Here is a 23,688-nt window from a genome sequence, read left to right as displayed (position 1 = left end):
CATAGTACTTTTTTTTTTTTTTTCACACATAGTACTCTTAACTACTGTTGCCTCTCAAAGTATACCATCTCTCTACATGCCTCTGTACCTTTGCTTATCCCTTGGCCACTTAATGAGTGCTTGCTTCATCTTTTAAAGTCAGTTCAAATGACACCATTATGAAGTCTTTCCTGACCACATTTTTCTTTGCTTATTCCACACATTTATTTTGCACAATTATGTATTTATAATTTCTTCTCCACTAGGCAGTAAACTGTCTCACTCTTGCATAATATTTTTAAGTGCTTATTATGTGCCTGCCACTGTGTGTGTTGGGTACTACAGATCTAACAATGAACTATGTAGACAGTTCCCATCTTCAAGGAGTTTATAGCCTTATAAAGTTATTCCTTACACTGTTTATTAATTGTTGTGACAGAAGCGTAGTGTACTTTGGGAGATTAGAAGATTCATAAATCTACCCCAGGGTGGTTAGAGAGGGAGGCTTCCTCAAGGGGATGATAGCTGAATAATAAAAAGAAAACAAGTGTTAGTTAGGTCAAGGAGTAGGAGAAAAGTGGTTTCAAGTAACAGAAACAGTTTGTATAAAAGCCTGGAATTTTAAAACTGTGTTAAGTTTTAGGAAGATTGTTAATGGTATTTGTGGATACTGAGGGTGGTTTCTGATAAATCTATTTAATTTTATCTTGGAGGAAGTTCTAGAATTCTTTTCTCTCTGCAAGAGGTTAGGAAGTAATGTATAACAGTGTATGTTAGAGAAAGCATCCTAATGTTGAATTAGGCAGAAATTCAAGTGTGGAAAAAAATTTTTTTAATTCAAGTGTTATTAGTAGTCTATTATAAAAAATAATAGTATTTGTATAAAATATATTCTAAGGATTGAGAAATAAGTTTAAAATTAAAAGTTTGAATGATAGAGTATTTTATTGGTGTATCTTGTAATCTTAACTGGTCTTAATAAAATACTGCTAAGTATGATTATTTGGGGGAATGCCTTTGAATTAATAGATTAAAAAATATGGCATTTTATTAGCAAATTTTATATGTAAATGCCTTCTAAATAGAAAGACATTACTTGTAGCAAAGTAAATATTTCTCATAATTATGAACCCTTTCTGCTTAACATATCTTCCTCTACAATCAAGTCTTCAAAATCTCCTGTCTCCTATTAAATTCTCTTACCATTTGTGTTTCCTATATAGATTTTTCTTCTTTCTTTCTAGCACTGTTCTCCAAACATCTACCCCTATTTTTAGTTCCAAATAAAAATCAATAATATAAAGCAGTTGGATAAAATTACATTGTGGTCCTCATTAAAACATAGTATCCTTCCCTGTGATTATGTGAATTATGCTTACTGTTTATTGATATCCATATCACTGGGTTTATATAGTTTGTGGTGCTTTTTGTTCGTTTGTTTTCTTGATTAGGTAATATAGAGACTGTTTCTCAAGTTTTCTTTAACAAGAGATTAAATAAACCAGTTTTTCTTTTCTGCTTTGTAGATTTCTTGATAACCGGCTGTTTGCTACCTGCTCTGATGACACTACAATAGCACTATGGGATCTGAGAAAACTCAACACCAAAGTATGCACTTTACACGGTCACACTAGCTGGGTGAAGAACATCGAATATGATACTAATACAAGACTCTTAGTAACATCAGGATTTGATGGAAATGTCATTATTTGGGACACCAACAGGTTTGTGAATAGGAGACCATGTTAGGATTGTGAACAACAACAAAATTTTTTTAAAGATTTATTTATTTGACAGAGAGAGTGAGTGAGCATGTGGAGAGGTGAAGCAGAGGGAGAGGAGAGAGAGAATCTCAAGCAGATTCTCCGTTGAGCACAGAACCCAGTGTGGGACTCAGTCCTATAACCCCCAGAGATCATGACCTGAGCTGAAATCAAGAGTTGGACATTTAACTGACTGAGCCACCCAGGTGCTCCCCAAAAATGTTTAAGATGGGGTAAACAAAGTCAGTGTTTTGTCTTAGCTTTCATATCTCTATAGGAGAAAGAACCTAACTTTGAGGAAAACAATCAAAAAATGATTCCATTTTTTATTACTTGCACTTAGTCATATAATAAAACTAAAAAATTTGGAGAAAATTATATGGTAAAGAGACCAAGTAGTATCGTTAATGATGAAAACTGGTTTATACATGAGTTTCCTGAATTTAAGGGAAAATATTTTTATTTCTTCTGTGGAACTGAAATATTTTTTATTCCTCAACCTTTCATTTCTAAACCTATTTATTTTGTAATTTTTGTACCCTTATTCATGCATTAAAATAATAGTTTCTCAGGTGGAATGGTACTGATCTATAGGGAAATGTTTGGAAATAATGTGTGGTGCAGTTTTGACACCATAGGGAGAAGAAAGGATTTCTACTAGCATTTTACAACAGGGATCAGAGTTTGTAAACATCCTGTATGGGACAGTTTGTACAGTAGACTAGTCCCATCTAAAATGTCAGTAATGCCTCTGTTGTGAAACACTTCAATGAAATGTCTCCTGTAGAGAAATTGATTATTTGAAGAGTTGAAGTTTGGGGCACCTGGCTCACTTGGTTAAGTGTCTCTTGATCTCAGCTTAGGTCTTTTTTTTTCTTTTTTTTTTCCAGCTCAGGTCTTGATCTCAGGGTGGTTAGTTCAAGCCCTACATTGGGCTCTATGCTGGGTGTGGTGACTACATAAAAAAAAATAATAATAATCAAGAAAAAGAGTTGAAGTTTGAGAAATATTGAAAATATACCTGTTGCTAGCTATAGTGAAATGACAATACAATAATGCACCAGGCCTACTTCTGAAATACTCTTTTCAGAGGTCATATATTAAAAGAAAGGGATATTCTTTAAGATTTCTAACTATACATACTGTTTGAACAGAGGATATGTGGATCTCTTTAGACTAAGACAAGTATATCTGTTAAAATTTAGAAGTTTATTTTTTAAATTTAGAAATGAAATTTGAATAGGAATATGAATGGTAACTTCCAAATTAGTCAACAAAAACTAGTAAAACATGATCAATCCAATAGAGGCAGAGAAGGGGGGAAATCATTTTTAAAAAAGAGATAAATCAGGAAGCACAAAAATATGGAGGCAGAAAATCCAAATATCAATAATTGCAGTAAATACATATTATAGATAGGGTTAGATTGGATTAAAAAAGAAAACCAAACTATGTTCTTGGCAAGGAACACACATCTAAAACATGCAAATGAGAAAGTCTGAAAGTAAAAAGATGGAGAAAAAATAACAGGCGAATGCAAATCAAAGAAAAACAGTTATATATATGTTAATAGCAGACAAAATAGAGTTTAAGGCATAAAGCATTATTAGTGATAAAAAGGTATTTTATATTAAAAGGTTTATTTCACTAGAACATAAAAGAATTCATATATGCACTTAATAACATAGCTTCAAACCATAAAAAGCAAAATGGACAGAATTAGAAGAAAATAGTGAGACTCCCCATCTTAGTAGAAAATATTAACACCATTCTCTAATTTACAATAGATAAAATAGACCAAAAAATTAGTAAGACCATAGGAGATTTTACTGTAATAAACTTTTTTATTAGGCATATTTACAATTCTCCCAGCAAATAGTAAATACATCTTCTGAAGCTAACTTAGAATATGTACAAAAATAGAGCATATAGAGTTGTAGTCTATAGCATTAGACTACAAAGTGAGTTGCAACCAATATCAAAGATTTGTTATCACAAAAATGATTTTTTCCTGAACTCAGTATAGTTTAACATAGCTAACTGAAAATTCCCATGTTTGGAGACTTATAAACTCACTTCCTAAATAATTCGTGGATTGAAGAAATCATAGGGAAATCAGTAGGCTAAAAATTAGTGAACTAATAAGCATTTTGCTAAAAAAAAAAAAAAAAAAACTGGAAAAAGATAAAAAAGAGTAAACCCAATGAAAGATATGGAATAATAAACATAAAAGCAGAAGTTAATGAAATTGAAAATGAAAATATAATAAAGTTTTTTTAAAAGCCTGCTTTTTGAAAAAGCTAATTGAATATGCAATTATCTAGGAAGATTCATCCAGATAAATAAGACAAAAGGATAATCTTAACAAAAAAAGGAAACAACAAAAAAAATATACAGTAAAGTAATAAGATCACCTTTATGCCAGTATACTTGAAAACTTTGGTGAAATAGTTTATTCAAAAAATACACCTTAGCAAAACTTGATCAAGAGAGAAATAGAAAATTTGAAATACACCTATTACCTGGACTAATAATTAACCAGTATGCACTGATTTAGCGGAAGTCATGGTTAAAATATTAAACTAATACTTTTGTAGTTAATACAAATGTTAAATGTGGTAACTGTAGTTAAATGATAAATAGCCAGTATCCTAAATCATCCCCAGGTAGTTGTATCCTGGCACCCTGTGGTTACCTGGGCCCCTCTTTTATGGATACCTCCCTCAAGATCTCCCTATGATCTAGTAGCTAAAGTCCCCCTTAAACTACCCTCACCTTCCCCCTCCTTTTTTTTTTTTTTTGGTTCAGCATCTCATTTAATTCTGAGAACAGCCTCATGAGTTAGTTAACTATTTTCCCATTTTAGAGCTAAAGAGATCAAGGTCAGAGAGGTTGGGTAACATGCCCACATGACTGTCAATAAGACAGTAAAATATGAGCCAAGAGTCAAACCCTGGTTTATAGACAGCTAAGATATACCCTTTGCTTATGGGAGTTTTAAAATTTTAGAGTAAAATGATTCTAGGACCCAGTTCCAACACTGTGAATTGCATCAATTCTGCCTGCTAGTTTTCATGCATTGCTTTCTGGTTAAATATTCTAAATATTGCCTCTGCCATAGCCATTAAAGAAATGGAAAATATCAATTAAAATTTATTTACTAAGAAAACAGTAGGCTTGTTAGTTTTACAGGTGACTTCTACAAGATGGTACAAGAAGCAGAACATTTCAATTTTATTAAGTGTTCAGATTCCAGAAGTAAGGGGAATTCTCCTTACTTCATGTATGAAGCTAGTATAACCTATACATAAAATCAAGCTTTTCTGAGTCCATAGCGGTAGTGTCGCAGCGGCCTGAGCCAGGGGTGTCGCGTCAAGATGCTTCAAAACCTTGTTAAAAATGTTTGGGTCCCCATGAAGCCCTACTATACCCAAGCTTACCAGGAAATTTGGTTAGGAATGGAGTTGATGAGTGCCATCATTTATAAAATCAGGAGTGCTGATAAAAGAAGTAAAGCTTTGAAAGCCTCGAGTCCTGCCCCTGCTCATGGCCATCATTAACCAGCTCGGGGAACACATGAGATGGAACGTCAGTCTGGCTGTAAATCTCTGCATGCTCTGCTAGTTGGGAACATGGAGTCCCGACGTACACGTGCACACGTGTCGTGTCTGCTGCGGCGTGAATAAATGTAACTGTGAGGTGAAAAAAAAATCAAGAAAGATAAGAAAAAAATTGAAATGTCTTTCTGTAATATGAATATAGATACAAATATTGTAAATAAAAGGAAACTGAATCCTGTAAGATATTAATCAAAATATCATGGCCAAGTTAGGTTTATGCAAGGGATGAAAGAATGATATATCTGGAGCCCTGGCTAGCTCAGTAGGAAAAGCATGTGAATCTTGATCTTGGGGTCCTGAGTTCGATCCCCATGTTGGGTGTAGAGGTTATTTAAAATCTTAAAAAAGATATATCAATAAAAGTTCTATTAATATAATTTATCACATGAACAAGTCCATATGATTGTTTAAATCAAGGAGTAAAATTCAATATTTGATCATAATTAAAAACAAAAGAGACATTGTTACCAGTATTATAGAGATTAGAAAGATTATAAAGGTATACGTGAGGGGGGGTGGGGGCTAAAAAAAAAAAAAAAAAGGTATACGTGAAACAACTTTATAGCAACAATTTAGACAACTTAGATAAACAAATACCTAGAAAGTGACAAATTACTTAAACTTATTGAAGAACAAATAGAAAATCTATAGACCTACATACCTAAAACAAGTAAAAAATTGAACTGGTAATTTAAAAATCTTTCCACCGTGAAAAGCCCAGATCCAAAAGTCTTCACTGATGAATTTTACAAAACATTTATAAAATAATACTAATCTTTCACAAACTTTTCCAGAAAATAGAGGAGGAAAGAACACTTCCCAACTCATTTTATGAGTCCAGTATTATTACTCTGATACCAAACCAGACAAGCATAAGAATAGAAAACTACAGACTAATATTCCTCAAAAACAAAAAGAAGAATAGATACAAAAATCTTCAACAAAATATTAGCAAACCAAACCTAGCATCATGTAAAAAGAAGTCTATATCATAATAGAATTTATCCCAGGAATATAGGGTTGGTTTAATATCCAAAAATCAATTACTGTAATAACAGCATATTAATAAAAGTCAAAACCCATATATAGGATAATCTCAAGAAAGGCAGAAAAGCCCTTGACAAAATCCAACATGCATTTGTAATAAAACTGGGAATAATAGGGAACTTTTATTCCCAGACATCTGATAAAGGACATCTATGAGGAAATTTGTGGCTAAAATTTTTTTTAAGATTTTATTTATTTATTAGAGATCATACAAGCTGAAAGTAGGGACAGCAGGAGAGGAACAAGCAGACTCCCCACTGAACAGAGAGCCTGATGATGTGGGGCTCTATCCCAGGACCCTGAGATCATGACCTGAACCAAAGGAGGTGTGTAACTGAGCCATTCAGGCGTGCGCCCCTGGCTAAAATCATCTTAATGTTGAAAGACTGAATACATTCCCCCTACCACTGGGAACAAGTCAAGGATGTCTGCTCCACCACTTTTATTCAATATTGAAGGTACGATTGCACTGGAAGTGCATCCAGGCAAGAAAAAGAAATAACAGGCATCCAGATTGGAAAAGAAGTAGTAAAACTGTCTTAATATGGAGATATGATCTTATATAGAGAAAATCTCAAGGATTCCACATAAATACTAGAACTAGTAAACAAGTTATACAAGATTAATATACACAAATCAATTGTACTTCTAAGTAATGAACAATCTAAAAATGAATGAAGAAAATTCCATTCATAATAGACTCTAAAGAAATAACGTACTTAGGAATGGATTTAACAAAAGTAGTACAAGATTTGTACTTTGAAAACTATAAAAACATTGCTGAAATAAATGTAAGAAGGTGTAAATGAGTGGAGAGACATTTCATCCTCATGGATTGTAAGATTTGGGATCAGTAAGATGGTAATTCTTAGGGTACCTGGCTGACTCAGGACTCTGATCTCAGGGTTGTGAGTTCAAGCTCACATTGGGTGTAGAGCTTACTTAAAAAATAAATAAGATTACAGAGGACAAACCACTTAAATCTTTTTTAAAGATGGCAGTTCTCTCCAAATTAATCTATAGATTCAATGCAATCCCTACCAAGATTCCAGCTGCCTTTTTTGGACCAATTGTCAAGCTGATTCTAAGATTTATATGGAAATACCAATGACCCAGAATAGCCAAAACAATCTTGAATAAAAAGTTGAAAGACGCACATTTTGAATTTCAGAACTTACTACAAAACCACTGTAATTAAGACTGTGTTTGCTGGCATGGGATAGGCGTATAAATCAAAGGAACAGAATTTTGAGAGTCAAGAAATAAAACCTTGCATTTATGATCAGTTGATTTTCAACAAAGGTGCCAAGCTAATTCAGTGCTTCAGGAAAAGATAGTCTTTCTGATAAATGATACCTGAGCAACTGGATATTCACAGGCAAAAAGATGAATTTATAGACCCTTATATCAAAAAAAGGAACTCAAAATGGATTTGAACCTGAATGTAAGAGCTAAAATTATGTATAATTCATAGAAGAAAACATGGGAGTAAATCTTCATGCAAACCAAAGCACAAGTGATTTTTTAAAAACTGATAAAATGGACTTGATTAAAATTAAAAACTTTTGTGTATCAGATGATACCATTAAGAAAGTGAAAAGAAAAACTACAAAGAAAAAAAGAAAAACTACAAAATGAGAGAGGATATTTGAAATTATATCTGATAAAGGATTTGTGCCCAAAATATATAAAGAACTCACTTTATATAAACATAATTATATGTACACAAATAACCCAATTTAAAAATGGGCAAAATATCTGCATAGACATTCCACCAAGGAAGAGAATAGAAATGATTAATAGGCCTGTGAAAAGGTTCAACATAATTAGTCATAAGGAAAATATAAGTCAAAACCAAAATGAGAAACCACTTCACATCCACTAAGATGGCTGTAATTTAAAAAGACAGTAACAAGTATTGGCAAAAATGTGGAGAAACTGGACCCTTACACACTGCTTATAGGGATGTAAAATGGTTCTGCCACTTTAGAAAAGTTTGGTAGTTTCTTAAAATGTTAAACATAAAAAATTTTTAAAAAGTTAAACATAGAGCTATCATCTGACCAGCCATTCCACTCCTAGGTATCTGTCCAAGAGAAATGAACACCTATCACCACACAAAGATTTGTACATGAATGCTTATAACAGAATAATGCTTCTATTATTCATAATATACCCCAAATAGAACCAGTACAAATATCAATTGGTAAATGAATAAACAAAATGTGGTTGTATCTATACAATAGAATACTATTTGGTAATGAAAGGAACAGAGTACTAATATGTGCTACACATAGATGAACCTTAAAAAAAAGTACACTAAGTGAAAAAAGCCAAACCAAAAGACCACTTGTATGATTCTATTTATATTAAATGTCCACAATAAGCAGGTCTATAGAGACAAGTAGATTAGTGGCTGTGTGCGACTGGCAGTAGGAACAGAGAGAGACTGCTAGTGGGCAGGAAGGATTTTTTTTTAAGATTGTATTTACCTGAGAGACTGCACAAGCAGTGGGGAGGAGGCAGAGAGGGAGAAGCAAACACTGAGCAGGGAGCCTGATGTGGGGCTTGAGCCCAGGACATTGAGATCATGACCTGAGCCCAAGGTAGACACTTAACTGACAGTCACCGAAGCACCCCAGCAGGAAGCATTTTTTTAGGATGATGAAAATGTTCTAAAGTTGGGTTGACTGGTGGCATAGCAGTTTAGCACCGCTTGCAGCCCGGGGTGTGATCCTGGAGACCCGGGATCAAGTCCCACGTCGGGCTCCCTGCGTGGAGCCAGCTTCTCCCTCTGCCTGTGTCTCTGACTCTCTCTCTCTCTCTCTGTGCCTCTATGAATAAATAAATAAAATCTTTAAAAATAAAAAAATAAAGTTGGGTTGATTGCACAACTCCATAAATTTACTAAATATCACTTAATTGTAAACTTTAAGTGAATTTTATGATATGTAAATTATATCTCAAAGCTGTTAAAAATAGAAGAAAACTCATCAAAGGATACACTAAAACCTTTTTAAATGGTGAAACTTTTAGAAGTTTTCTCTATAGGAGTGCCTGGCTGGCACAGTTGGCTGATCTTGAGGTTGTGAGTTCAAGTCCCATGATGAAAAAAGTTTTCTCTATAAAATTAGGAAGGGAGGGATGCCTGGGTGGCTCAGCAGTTGAGTGTCTGCCTTCAGCCCAGGGCGTGATCCTGGATCCTGGAATCAAGTCCCATCAGACTCCCTGCGTGGAGCCTGCTTCTCCCTCTGCCTGTGTCTCTGCCTCTTTCTCTCTGTGTCTCTCATGAATAAATAAATATTTTAAAAAAAAATAAAAATAGGAAGTGAAAACATGGCTGCTATTACTACTACTGTTTACCATTGTTTTGGAGTGGGAGAAGGCAGGGTCCTAGTTGGTGCAGTAAAATAAATATATAAGGATTGGAAAGGAAAAAATGAGAAAATCGCATTCACAGATGATATGATTGTATGAAAGGTTGAAAATTTTTCTGTAAAGAACTGTGTAATACTTTAGTGTGCTGTATAGTCTCTGAGCAGCCATAGACAATTCACAAATGCTGTGTTCCAACTAACTTTCTATATAGAAACAGGGAATAGTCCAGACTTGGCCCATAGAGCAGTTATCTGAATGGTCTACATAGAAAACCATAGAAATTTTGCTGACAAATTATCAAAATTCATGAGTTCATAAAGATTGCTTGACAGAAGATCAAAATGTAAAAGTCAGTAGTGTTCCTGTTTATCACAACAAATAATTTAAAAATTTTAAAGTATATAGTTTTTAGTAATTAAAAATAATTTTTAAAAACCAGGATAGGTCAAGTAGCAGATTAGACACAACTTTAAAAAATAGATTATCTATATTGTAACAAATGAAAAGATAGAATACATGAAATAGCAGCTATGAGAGAGGGAGAGTCAAATATGAAGGTTTCAAACATCTGTTTGGAGCTCCAAAAGAATAAATGAGAGACAATATTGGAAAAATGATGGAGATTTCCCCAGAATATATGAATAATATGAATATTAAGTTTTTTAAAAGATTTTATTTATTCATGAGAGACACAGAGAGAGGCAGAGACATAGGCAGAGGGAGAAGCAGGCTCCATGCAGGGAGCCCAATGCGGGACTCAATCAACAACCCTGGGATCACACCCTGAGCTGAAGGCAGATGCTCAACCACTGAGCCACCCAGGGGTCTTGGATCTTAAGATTTAGAAAGTCAAATGAATCCCAATAAAATAAAAAATCCAAATTTAAACATATCAGAGTGAAACTGCAAGTATTCCAAAGAAAGATCAACCAAAGGAAAAAAAATAATAAATTGTCCAAAGTAACAATTGTACTAACAGCAGACTTAAAAATAGCCAGGGTTCAATAGAATATGTATCCCCAATATTTGGAAAGATACAATTAACCTGAAGTTACATGCTCAGCTAAAAATCTTTAATCAAAGAAAGATTTTCAGAACATAAGGTGACACTTTACCTCAATGAAATCTTACTTAAAAATATTTAATTGCAGAAAGAAAGAATAAAACAAAGTTGGAGATGAATTAAGGATGGTGAGGAAAAAAATTATCATGTATATAAGGTTAAGCATACTTTGCAAATTATAGTTTGAAAGCCAAAAATATAACTATCACCAAATCGTATATTTATGATAATTCTAGGTTTTGTTTTGATTTCTTCTGTAGGTGTACAGAAGATGGGTGTCCACATAAGAAGTTCTTTCACACACGTTTTCTTATGCGAATGAGATTAACACCAGATTGTTCCAAAATGTTGATCTCAACGTCCTCTGGATATCTCTTGATTTTGCATGATCTTGACTTAACCAAGTCCTTAGAAGTAGGCAGCTATCCTATTTTGAGAGCAAGAAGAACTACATCAAGTTCAGGTAAGCTTTTCTTTTTTGATTAAACAGAGTTTTCCAGAGAGTCTCACACAAAAGGATGGTATATGCTTCCATTCTGAGAAAGACAGCAGGAAGAAGGGAAGGAAATTAGAAGATATTTTTGGAAAGCTCAGTCGGACCTTTTTTCCTAAGGAAGTATGAACTGTTTGAATCTCTGACATAGCATTATTTTGTGCTTCTGTATCACCAATGATTTAGGAGAAACTGCTAACTATAAAAATATTTTCTTTTAGTTCTTTCTGCTATCCAAAAATCATCAGTATTTCTAAATCATTGCTATCTCAAAAATTAGTGGTGGCTCAAGGTAGGATCAATCTTTAAGTGCTTCTGAAACCCCGCAGAGCTTTTATCTTACTTTATCTTATTTTGTCTTATTTTATCTTATCTTACTTTATTTCATGGCCCTGAGATCAAGACCTGAGCTGAGGTCCAGTCACAGATGTTTTACTGACTGAGCCACCTAGGCACCCCACCTAGCATGGCTTTTAAGATATATTCAGTATAGAGTTTTAAGTCTGTATTACATCCTAGACTTCCAGATGTCTATACTCAGGTATAGACATTGGGGTGGGGAATCCAATGCAGGGCTTGATCTCTCTCAGGACCCTGAGATTATGACCCCAGCTGAAACCAAGAATTGGCCACTTAACCAACGGAGCCACCCAGGCGCCCCTAAAGTGGTAGTAATCTTTTTCCTGTTGCTGATTCCATTAAACTTCAGTGAAATTGGAGCTCAGGAAAACTTAGGCACTATAATTTATCTACATTATGTGAATAGAGATTATATTTCATCACCTTGGGAAAAGGAGGGCTGTTCCAGGAATATACCTATTGTTTATAATTTTGCATTTTATGAAAAAGAACCCAGGGAAAAAAAAAAGACTTAAGCATTCAAAATACATAATGTGTATAAATTGCTATTTAAAATCAGCTTCAAAAAAAATAAAATAAAATAAAATAAAATCAGCTTCAGATGGTTAGACGCTCTCCTGTAAGCATAAGGCAGGGCCACTTCTGAAGACTCTTGGGAAAGTGCAGGCTCCATTGTACTGCATTTGCCCAACTTCACTGCTAAAAGTAGAAATTTAAGTTTTACCAACTTACTTGCAAAGCAAGAGATTTCATAAATATGTGAGTATAATCCTTTTACATTCAGAAATTTATTTTTAGGTTCAACATTAATAATCAACTTTAGCTTAGTAAGAAGTAGTGATTTAGAAGATCTGGTTGGCATTTCTTTTATTCAGAAACGAAGAAAAAGGGATCCCTGGGTGGCGCAGCGGTTTAGCGCCTGCCTTTGGCCCAGGGCGCGATTCTGGAGGCCCGGGATCGAATCCCACATCGGGCTCCCGGTGCATGGAGCCGCTTCTCCCTCTGCCTATGTCTCCGCCTCTCTCTCTCTCTCAATGTGTGACTATCATAAATAAAAAATAATAAAAAAAAAGAAACGAAGAACATTTCTTCTAAGGGTAATTCTGATAATAAATCAAAGGGAATTAGATGAAGACATCCTCATAAAAGTTTGGGACCACTAGAAGAGTAGGGTAAAATAGAGATTGCTATTTGGAATAATACATCAAACCCAACTATCTGATACTGATTTTGTTTTAATGATACTCATTTTATACCAGTATAAAATTGGTATTGCATTTCAAAGATAGTGTTCACATAATTTCATGAATGATAACAGTTGTTTGGCATGCTCAAGAAGGATCATTTAATGCTCTCAGTAATGGAGCTGGTATTTGGACCCTCTTCTAGGATTCAAAGGGCTGATGAACAACAAGCTCAGTTTTCATATTTACTGAATTTTCTTGTTCCATTTTACTACATAAGTGATGGGGAAACCCAAAGATGCTCCTGTTTTAGTTAGTCATATTTCACTTAAGTCATTGGGAGAAGAGATTTTAGAAAGGGCCCAGGCCTTAGATAGAACACTTCAAAGAGCTGCCCTGCTTACCTTGGTCTTAGTTATCAGCAAGCTTTTTTTTTTTTTTTTTTTAAGATTAAATTTATTTATTCAGGAGAGACATGGGGAGAGAGAGAGAGGCAGAGACATAGGCAGAGAGAGAAGCAAGCTCCATGTAGGGGGAGCTGGGTTGTGGGACTGGATCCTGGATTCCAGGATCACGCCCTGGGCCAAAGGCAGATGTTCAACCACTGAACCACCCAGGCATCCTATAAGGAAGCTTTAAGGGGCCATGTACTTGCCTTGTTTCAGATGGATCTTAACAATATGCTTCAACTAGATTAAAAAGTTAAGAGACACTACTAGAGTTTTGCTGAGTTTGTCAGAATTTTTTTGTATTTTCAAGATCTGACCACTTCATCAAGTTCATCTGGTCCTCGAGTTTCTGGTTCACCTTGTCATCATAGTGATTCTAATTCATCTTCTGAGAAACACATGTCACGAGCCACACAAAGAGAAGGTAGGTTAAAAGTGGGATTTTATAATCTTGCAACAACAGGGTCTACCAAAGAGCTTTCTCTGGTTTAGTTTTAATCCATACAAATAAAAGCCAATAAAGAAGAGGTTATTCTTTGCTCCTCAGTCATTCATTTTCAGAAGATAACCAGAGTCTCTAGGGTTGAATATCTTGGGCTTAAATCTTTGTTGGAATTTGAGCTTTGGTTTTATTTATTGAACTTAGTTTGGTCTAGATCGGAGAAAAAGTAGTTAGGACATGTAGATCCCAATCAAGATTAAGGAAATTAAATAAGATATGCATGTGATGGTGTTGTATACGTGATGAGTTTGTTAGGTACTTGTGAAAGTCACCTGGTTCCAGCCCAGTAGCTTTTTGCTCTGCCGTTTCTTTATCTGAGCAACACCTGACAGCCTTGGAGGGGTTGTGGGATAAAGTAGACTATAACCTGGCCCTATTTTGCTTTTGCCCATTTTTCCCCACCACTCTGGCAGAACTAGCTGTTTAGCTTATTCTTTCCACTCCCTAAATGAAATGCTTTCTACGTATGCAAATCCATACCAGTTTCACATCTAAGCATTTTTAGTTTGTCCTCCCCTTTGTGGACTGATGGCCAGATGTGGTTTTTTTTTTTTTTTTTTTTTTTAATTTTGGGTCACCTTTTGGAGATGCACATGGCTCCTACCTAGATCTTTAGGGGAGGGACTATCCATTAGACTTCTAATTGTGTTTTTCCTGGGTGTCCTCACCTGGTAAGTGTTTGATAATTGCATACTTGATGAATGGTTTGAGAGCCCTTCCTAAACCTACAACCTATCTACTTTCCTCTGGATGTTCAAGACTATGACATGTAAGGTTAAAAATTCCTCCTGATAAATTTAGAGATTTATGCCCAGATATGTAACATTTTTCCTTTGATTTGTAGCATAAACTTCTTTTATAGATTCTGTTTTTCTACTTTGGCTACAGAAAACAAGCCAAGGCTCTTAATAATCTTTGAGAAAAATCTTTATTGAACTAAACCATACATGAGAAAAAAAAAAAAGTAGTTGACTGCTTGTTGCAGTGGTAAACCCCAAAATCAAACTACACAGCAGTTTCATGATATAGAGTTGGGAATGGGAGAAGAAATGATGTATGGAGAGCCTAGGCAGAGTATGGAGAAGAAAGTGGGGCTCATACATAAAGTTGTTCTGAATGTTGGCAATCTTGGGTCTTCAGGGTGTCAGCACCATAGTTTGACAGATACAGTATTGAAAAGAGCTGAGGCTCTCAAGCTCATTTAGGATTAGAACTTTAAGTGATCTCTACACCTAAAGTGGGGCTTGAACTCCAGAGCTTGAGATCAAGAGTCAGATGCTCTACCAACTGAGCCAGCCAGCCAGGTGCCCCTAGAACTCCATTTTTGACATGAAATCTGCTGTGGATTATATTATAGCACAAAGTACAAAAACTGATTCAAGTGAAATTAAAGCATTCCTCGACCAGTCTTTCCTAGCCCATCCCCATGTGGTTCCCTCCTTTTGCCAGCACTAAAGGAACTTTCAAGGAGCACAGCTCAAAAACCACTACTTACTTAATGGGTTTCTTTTCTGCTTCTGTTCAAGTTTCAGAATTAATTCTGGAAATAGCTGTTTGTTTTTCTCTAAAATTGTTATTAAAGTTCAGTCACATGTGAAATCATTATTTAGATATAGTTTGGTTATAACAATGTAATTTAGAGCTTCACAGATTTCCATCAATGCTATAGTAATCTAAAGGGAAACTTTAAAAGATAACATCTATTTGAGAAACAGTTCACAAAGGTCTGACAGAAGGAGCTTAATCTTCACAGCATTTCCTTCCACAGGTAGAGAAGTGTTGAAATATTTCTCTTGATACTAAATTTCTAAACTGCTTCTTTATAATGTCTGTGAAAGTGGTTCTCCGCATACCTGAGGGATAGGATGTAACTCCCAGTAGTAACGGCTTGCTGTAGCAGTCACTATCATGGGGGGCTAGGAAGAAGGACATGATGAGCCCTAACAGAGTACCAGTCATATGTATGAATGGTAATGTCTCCTTTGTTTTGATATACTCGTATGTGAAATATTCTCCTTTGCCTCCAAAATCATAGATCCGTTTGGTTATTTATAATACTGCCCTTGGGGGCCATAAGTCCTGCTCCTTGCACACATGATATCCTTTTATTTTTTTTTTTATAAGATTTTATTTGTTCATGAGACACAGAGAGAGAGAGAGGGAAAGAGAGGCAGAGACACAGAGGCAGAGACACAGGCAGAGGGATAAGCAGGCTCCATGCAGGGAGCCCGACATGGGACATGGGACTCGATCCCGGGTCTCCAGGATCACTTCCTGAGCTGAAGGTGGCGCTAAACCGCTGAGCCACCCAGGCTGCCTGATAGCCTTTTATTTATATTAAGGCAGTCTGCATGGCTTCCACATATTTCCTTCTCTAGAGAATATAGGTCCTCTGAGATGAGAATTACCTTTTACTTTTCTACATTCCTTTCATGTCACATAACTTTCTTAAAAGTTTTCTGAGTTGTAAATCTTAATCAAAAAGATCCCTAGTCCACTTTAATGCCTTAGTCTTAGGTTACTGGGATTCTCGCTGCAAGAACTTGGATTCTTTAGTCCTAGTCATAACCTTTCCCCATACCCCCACCCCCAACGACCACCCAAGCACCCCCATAGTTTTTTGTTTTTTGTTTTTTTACATGTGGTAGAACAAGAGGCTGACAGTGGAATGAAGGCTGGGGGCAGTGTGGCTGTCAGAAATGAAAGCTTTGATGAGCTGCCTTTGATAATACAAATCTCATATCCTAATTTTCTTATCAGGAGTATCACCACGAAACAGTCTTGAAGTCTTAACCCCTGAGGTTCCTGGTGAGAGAGACCGTGGAAACTGCATCACGTCCTTACAGCTGCACCCAAAAGGCTGGGCCACTCTGCTTCGGTGCTCAAGCAACACTGATGATCAGGAGGTAGGAGTAGCAGCACTCCACCTTTAAAGCAGTTAATTTAAAAAATAGCCATTGCTGTATATGCTCATCGAATCTTTATCCCTTGAACCTCTCCTTCCTTTGCAGCCTCCTCTACAGTGTGGCACACTGGGAAATACTTTAAACCATTATCAGCTCAGATTGTGCCCAGCTTCTTAATTCTTGCCTCCTTCATCTCACCACACACCTGTTATATAATAAACTTTAGATGGAGATGCTTTAGCCAAACTGGCTAAATGTAAGGTTTTGCTAAGCCAATTGAGTACTGGAATTTGCTCTTTTTAAAATCTGGGGAAGGGGGCAGCCCGGGTGGCTCAGTGGTTTAGTGCCACCTTCAGCCCAGGGCATGATCCTGGAGACCCAGGATTGAGCCCCACGTTGGGCTCCCTGTATGGAGCCTGCTTCTCCCTCTGCCTCTCTCCCTCTCTGTGTCTCTCATGAATAAATAAAATCTTTATCAATCAATCAATCCAGGGAAGGGGCTCCCAGGTGGCTCAGATGGTTAAGCATCTGCCTTCAGCTCAGGTCAGGATCTCCGTGTTCTGAGATCAAGCCTGGCATCGGGCTCCCTGCTCAATGGGGAGCCGGCTTCTCCCTTTCCCTCTCCCCACTGTTCATGCTCTCTTTCTCAATAAATAAATATAAAATCTTTAAAATAAATAAATAAAACCAGGGGGAAACTGGAAAAAGGCTAAACTGATGACTAGGGAAAAGGGCCTTATATGACCTCATGAATCTTGTCACTCTGGAAAGCAGGAGGATCTCACTAGCTCTAGAAGTCACAACTGAAAAGAGAGAAGAGCCTTTGAAATATGTAGGAAGAGAGATATTTTAAGGCTTAGATGTCTGAACTCTAGAATTTTGTAAATATCAAGGCTGTTACTTTCACAAAAGGGAATTATTACCATAGAAGTCACAGCAGCCTGAGGGAATAAAAGGCTTGAACACATCATAGTACACAGAATAACCTTGGCTTTTTTGAAGATAAGAAGGTTTGGGGACTGCACATCTTAGTAGTTGGGAGAAGGGCAGCGGTAGTCGTTTGATTTCTTGCAACAATTCTGTGGCTTTGGCAGTCTGTTGAGCTTTTTACAAAAAGAAGTATCTAGCATTACCTGGGGCTCTTTAACTTTGGTTTGTCTCTCTTCTCTCCCCTTAGTGGACTTGTGTCTATGAATTCCAAGAAGGAGCTCCCGTGCGACCTGTCTCACCTCGTTGTTCTCTACGATTAACTCATTACATTGAAGAAGCCAATGTAGGCAGGGGTTATATCAAAGAACTTTGCTTCAGCCCTGATGGGCGAATGATCTCTTCCCCACATGGCTACGGGATTCGCTTGTTGGGATTTGACAAACAGTGCAGTGAACTAATAGACTGTTTGCCCAAAGAAGCCAGTCCCCTGCGGGTGATCCGTTCTCTGTACTCTCACAATGATGTGGTACTGACAACAAAATTCTCTCCAACACATTGTCAGATTGCCTCAGGGTGCCTTAGTGGACGGGTTTCTTTGTATCAGCCAAAGTTTTAGGCACAACTTACATCAAATAAGGAACTTTTCTGGTGTTTGACTTATAAATTACTTCAATTTAGGTGAAGTATTTTCTTTTTAGAAGATCTTAAAAGTTTGGGTCAAGATCCCAGTTCTTATGGGTCCACGAACACACCTGTGACCTGAGGACTTGGCCGTCCGGCATCGTAGGGGCCTCACCAAGTTAGACTCTACGCAGCAGCAGCTTTTGCCGCATTCCTCTGCTCCTGCTCATCTGTGCCACCTGAACTTCGGTTCTTCTGGTTATTTTGCATGGTAGCTCTTGTCAAGTTTCTTTATATCTTGTTTTTTGATTTCGGTGTGAATTTTGTGAACATCTGGCAGGAGTTGTGGCTGGGTTAGGAGAAACCCATGACACTAGTATTGAATAAAACCCGGAAGTTTGATGTCAGCATACTGGTCATTGAAAAAGAAATTTCATCTTCACTTATCAGCATACTTGGCCTTTTAAAGTTGCTGTTATGTTTCTCTATAATGAGCACAGATAATGGCATTATTCTCATAACTGTTAGATGATCTTACAACAAAAAAGTCTTCTAAGTTTCCTGTTAAAATTATACATATTTTTTTTTTCACCGTGAGGGGAATTCTGTTGTAAAACTCTAGAAAAACTACCGCCTCTCTTTGTAATTTACTTGTATGAATTTAAAAATCTCTAGCATGTGTCCTTATGTGGTATTTTGTTCCCTTTAACAGCATTTAGAAAGGAAAAGAGGAGAAGGAATGGGCTTTGGTCATTTCTCTTATATAGAAGAGAAGTCATTAAGTTAGTGTACTGTCTGGTCACAGAGTGATAAGAATAATGTGGCTTAGAGTTTGTTTTCTCTGCCAAACTGTTTGACTCACACAGGGTCACATGTTATGATACTAGAGTGGAGAGGGCAGTGAGAGTAAAGAGGTTGTGTTTTCCTCATCTTTACTCCTTGAGCCAGGTGGCACAGGCTCAACCCCCTTAGCATTTGAGAGGGGAGAACTGCAGCCCTCTTCAAGCCGTGACCTAACTACAGTAGTCAGCCACTTGGTTGTCAAGACAAAGAGCTGACGTGAAGACCTGTTGTATTTTGTTATGGAACACAGCAAGTAAAAAACATGAAGCAAGGGTCAATCACAGGGCTGACTGCTCTGTTGAAGCAAGCAGCTTTCTTCTAGTCTCCACTTGGAATGGTATTATATTTAGGAGGGATCCACCAGAGGCTGGAGTAATTTTAAGCCGCAAGCTAGCTCTTTCCCTCTCAGATCATGTTCACTTAGGCCAGTGGTTCTCAAACATGAGGGTGCATTACAATCATTGAGAAACTTGTGAAAAACACAGAAACCTGGCTCTCACCTTAGGAGGTTCTGATTCAGCCAGGGAGAGGACAGGATCTGTATTTTTAATGGGAACCTCAAGTAATCTTTATTCAGGTGGTCCCTGGATCAGAGTTCAAAAAACACTACCTTAAACATCAGTAAGTACTTCTGTACCTATCAGGTGCTTAACTCCCAGAAGGCATTTTGATTATTTAAAAAAGTAGTAAATGAAATCCACTTTAGAGGTAGAAAATGTAATCAATCTCATTATTTGATGAATGAGAAAAGTTAAGTGACTTGCCTAAAGTTATCTTACAAAATTAGTGGCAGAGCCAGAACTTATCTCCTAATTCCTTGCTCAGGGCAATTTCTACTGTATTATGCTGGCTGTTAAAACAAAGAATTATGAACACTTTATCTTGTTTTTAAGTTATATTATTGAGACTATCCTTAAACTGGCTAATAGATTGAAAAAGGCATGGGAGTAGATGCTGAGAATTCCAGCCCTAAGAAAAGAATCTTAAATCTTATAGAAATATTGAAGCATTTCTTTAAAGTGGGCTAAGCAACCCAAACACATGAATAAAAATGACATTTTGTTGTAGACCCTACCAGACAGCCATTCATTCACACACATGTGCAGAGGCTATGTCTTGCTTGGAACAATCCTTGGCGCTAGGACAAATTTTAAAAATTAGGTCATTTTACCAAGGTTGTTAAAAAATTCGAATTTTTTTAGCCATTAAGAAAATCACCACAAAGTATAATGAAAACACAAGTTTGCCATAAACTTCAAAAAACCCCACATATTTAAGGAAAGTAATGTTTTGGAGGCAAACACACCCAATGTTAACATTAAAAATAAGCTACTAAGTACAATAATTATATTGGTAAAAAAAAGTTCCACATATCGCATCCCTTTTGGAGAGTTGCATGTCCACATGTCGCCCAACTCTGAATTTCAGTCCATGATTCTTCGACCATTATAGAGTTTCTATGGTGTCAAATAATCTACACACTTGATTGCTAACCTTCACTCAAAATACCTTGCAAGGTAGGTGATATGAGCACCAACTTTGGAGGAAATGGAGGATGCAAAAGGTTAAGTGATTTGCTGAAAGTCTCAGAGCTGGCACTGGAAGAGGGCAACATGGATTCAAACCCAGCTATTTTAGTCTAAAGCCTGTGCTTAGAACTCAACCACTTTGCCCTTTTGTTTATAAAGGATGGGAAGCTGGCATGTGCTGGCTTACCTTCCACACCATCCAAAGGAACCGATTAGAAGACTGAAAATGTCCATGAAAATGAGCACCATAAACCACAGGGCACACAGACTGTCCATTCCTAACTGAAAGACTTCAAGCAGGATAAGTAGCTATAAAATAAAGAAAAATGTGGGATAAATAGTCTTGTATAAAAATAGAGCCAAACAGATGAGAATTAAAAATAAGCCAGCAAACTCAACAAAACCAATTTTGTCCTCTTTGAGGTACAGTCCTGATCGAAAAATTCATGAGGGGGATATTAATCCAGGAATTACAGGGCATCAAGAATGCTAGACTCTTGAAGGAAACAGCATCTCAATTTCAAGGTCTCATTTCACTTAACAGCATAAAATCTAATCTGTTTATTATAAATTTTGTTAATCATTTTTATTCATGATAATTGGTGAACGTATTATAAATGATAATGTGGTATAATTGTTGGTAAATGTAGTATAAATTATACTTGTTTGAAAAAGCTTTCTACAGGGGTGCCTGGCTGGCTCAGTCATAGAGGATACAACTCTTGATCTTGGGGTCATGAGTTCATGCCTCACCTTGAGGGGTAGGTTGTACTTAAAAAGAATCTTGAAAAAACTTTCTAAAGAAATGCTATGTTAAGTTTAGGAACATAAAATATATTTAGTAGTTCCTTATCTTTAATTGTGAAAATGAAGTGGCTAAAGCAGACAAGACCTCTATCTTTTGAAAATGTATGTGATCCTTTTTTTCTCAGAAGCCCAGAGAACATGTATATTTTGTTATTTCTCCTCATTATATCTAAGATGAGGCTAAACCAAAAATTTTAGGAAAACAAGCAAGGATAAGCTTCCCCTCTCCTTTCTAGAACCACAGTCGCATATCATGGTTAAAGTTTTGTTTTCCAGAAAGTGCAATATAGGAAAACCACTCTGAGAATCTTTTAGAAGCCTAATGTTTCCCATATAAGTCAATATATGGTACTGGCATCCATAAGTATCTGTTAAAGCTTGTGTTTAGCAGGAAAACTAGTCTGATAACACTGATGACAATCATCCCCATTTAATGACCAGTGGCCACGAAGAGCTATGAAAACTCATGCAGTAATACCCTATGTTGGTCATGAAAGAAAGCATATATATGAATTTTTAGATAACTAATACATATCTCTTAAGTGCCAAAATTTAAAACTTGTAATCTATTTTTGATGCAAGTGTTTCAGATATGTTAGTATACCTCCCTGCCTTCTTAAACAGCATGCTCGGTATAATTCACTTTTTCATGATGAAAAGTAAAAGTTATATTCATGTGTTATTACAAATACCCAATGAGCTCTGATGTATGTAAAATACTTCATAAAATGTAAAGGGCTATATAACAAACATAAGTTAATATCAATTATTGTAAAATAATTCCCCCAGCCCTGAGGTCTATATGATCATTTGCCTCAGGTTGCTGGGATTTGGGAATTTTTTATTTAAAAATTTTTCTATCTGCTAGGTAGTTTGTTCTGTCTCCTACCACAGTGTCCACCTGCCTGCCTCTAACAGGCTCTTTGTCATATGTGCTGTGTTCATCTGTTACAAGCTGGGACAAGCAATAACCAAGCCTGCTCGGTGTCTAAAGAGCTACTCGAGCCCCATATACAGTCTTTGAGACCGCTCTTTTGGTTGCTCACCAGCTTTCTGACCGGTTCACAATAACCTTCTGGATAATAGAAGTACCCAGGTAAGGCCTAGGCTAGTGATTTTTTCAGTTGCCACCAAGTAAAATACTACAGACTAAGGATGCTGCTACATTAAGGAATAAACAGCAACGCACCAAAGTATAGCCAAGTAACAACAAAGGCTCTGTATCTGCACATGGATCGTTCATGCTTTAAAAAAAATAAGGAGAATCAGTGGAGGGAAGGGGGAACAATGAAAATTAAATCCAGATAGACTTGAGTATTTTTGATGCCATTAAACTTGGTCAATAGCCATTAAAATACATGTTTAAATTATCACACATTGTTACAAAGAGTTTTAGTTTGTACCAAAATTTATACCCTAAAGATTCCTCAGAATTTCTCCCATTCAAATGACAATAGAAATTATCAAAAGGAAAGTCTCAAATTAACCTGTATGCTGCTGCTTTAGTTGTAAATGAATAGAAATATAGGTTTTATCAAAAGCTCCAAGGAACACATCTCACATATGCACACCTCGTGTATGTATGTGTATATGAATGTCACTATAAATGAAAATGTCACCCAGAGACAATAAAATCATTTTAAAATTTAAATCTTGTTTATAGTATTTAAAATAGAATCTTCAGCTTTCCTAAGTTTCTTATTTCAGTTTCATGGTGTCTACATTAAAGTTTGGAAATTGGATTTTCTTTTAAATTTCACTGCATCTTCCATTTCTAAAATGTGCTTTCTGGTAAATTTTAGACTCATATTTTTAGGAAAGTTGAGAATGTTCTGGATAATATCCTAGATACTGGAAAGTCTTCTCACTTGGCTCTGAGGTATTGTTAAGTTCTTATGCTAGACTGTAAGCTCCTTGCGGGCAGGAACTCTCACTTTTCTGCTATCCCCAGTGCCCAGTCCAGAATCTGACAGAGTAATTGTTCAATAAATTATTTGTTGTATGAATCAAATGAACTTTAGACATACGTGGCCTTGAATTTCCATGAGACCAGAATGTGATGTGCAAATAGAGAAATCATATAGTAAGATTTTTTTCTGGTCATAGATCAGAAAAACTATTTCTCATTGCTTTGGAAAACTGAAAAACTCCATTTTTCATTCAAGAAACATCTGAGGGCAGCCCGGGTGGCTTAGCGGTTTAGCAACGGCTTCA

At 36.3% G+C, this 23,688-nt stretch overlaps 1 protein-coding gene and 1 pseudogene across 1 annotated transcript in view; both read left to right on the top strand.

Annotated features, from left to right (window-relative positions):
* The window catches only part of DCAF10 (DDB1 and CUL4 associated factor 10), a 42,977-nt gene extending 19,492 nt beyond the window's left edge, over nucleotides 1–23,485 (top strand). Inside the window, exons 3-7 of the mRNA XM_026013142.2 lie at nucleotides 1,506–1,703; nucleotides 11,111–11,313; nucleotides 13,647–13,760; nucleotides 16,599–16,744; nucleotides 17,922–23,485. Of these exons, the coding sequence (XP_025868927.1) occupies nucleotides 1,506–1,703; nucleotides 11,111–11,313; nucleotides 13,647–13,760; nucleotides 16,599–16,744; nucleotides 17,922–18,290 (1,030 nt within the window). The 3' untranslated portion in view covers nucleotides 18,291–23,485. The remainder of the gene's footprint in view (nucleotides 1–1,505; nucleotides 1,704–11,110; nucleotides 11,314–13,646; nucleotides 13,761–16,598; nucleotides 16,745–17,921) is intronic.
* LOC112930755 (ATP synthase subunit ATP5MJ, mitochondrial pseudogene) lies at nucleotides 2,615–5,433 on the top strand (annotated as a pseudogene).
* Nucleotides 23,486–23,688: the final 203 nt, after the last annotated feature.

Source organism: Vulpes vulpes, chromosome 12 (assembly GCF_048418805.1).
Source record: "Vulpes vulpes isolate BD-2025 chromosome 12, VulVul3, whole genome shotgun sequence".
NCBI classification, from domain to species: domain Eukaryota; kingdom Metazoa; phylum Chordata; class Mammalia; order Carnivora; family Canidae; genus Vulpes; species Vulpes vulpes.
Note: the sequence above shows the minus strand (reverse complement) of the source record. Positions and strands in the feature narration are given on the sequence as shown.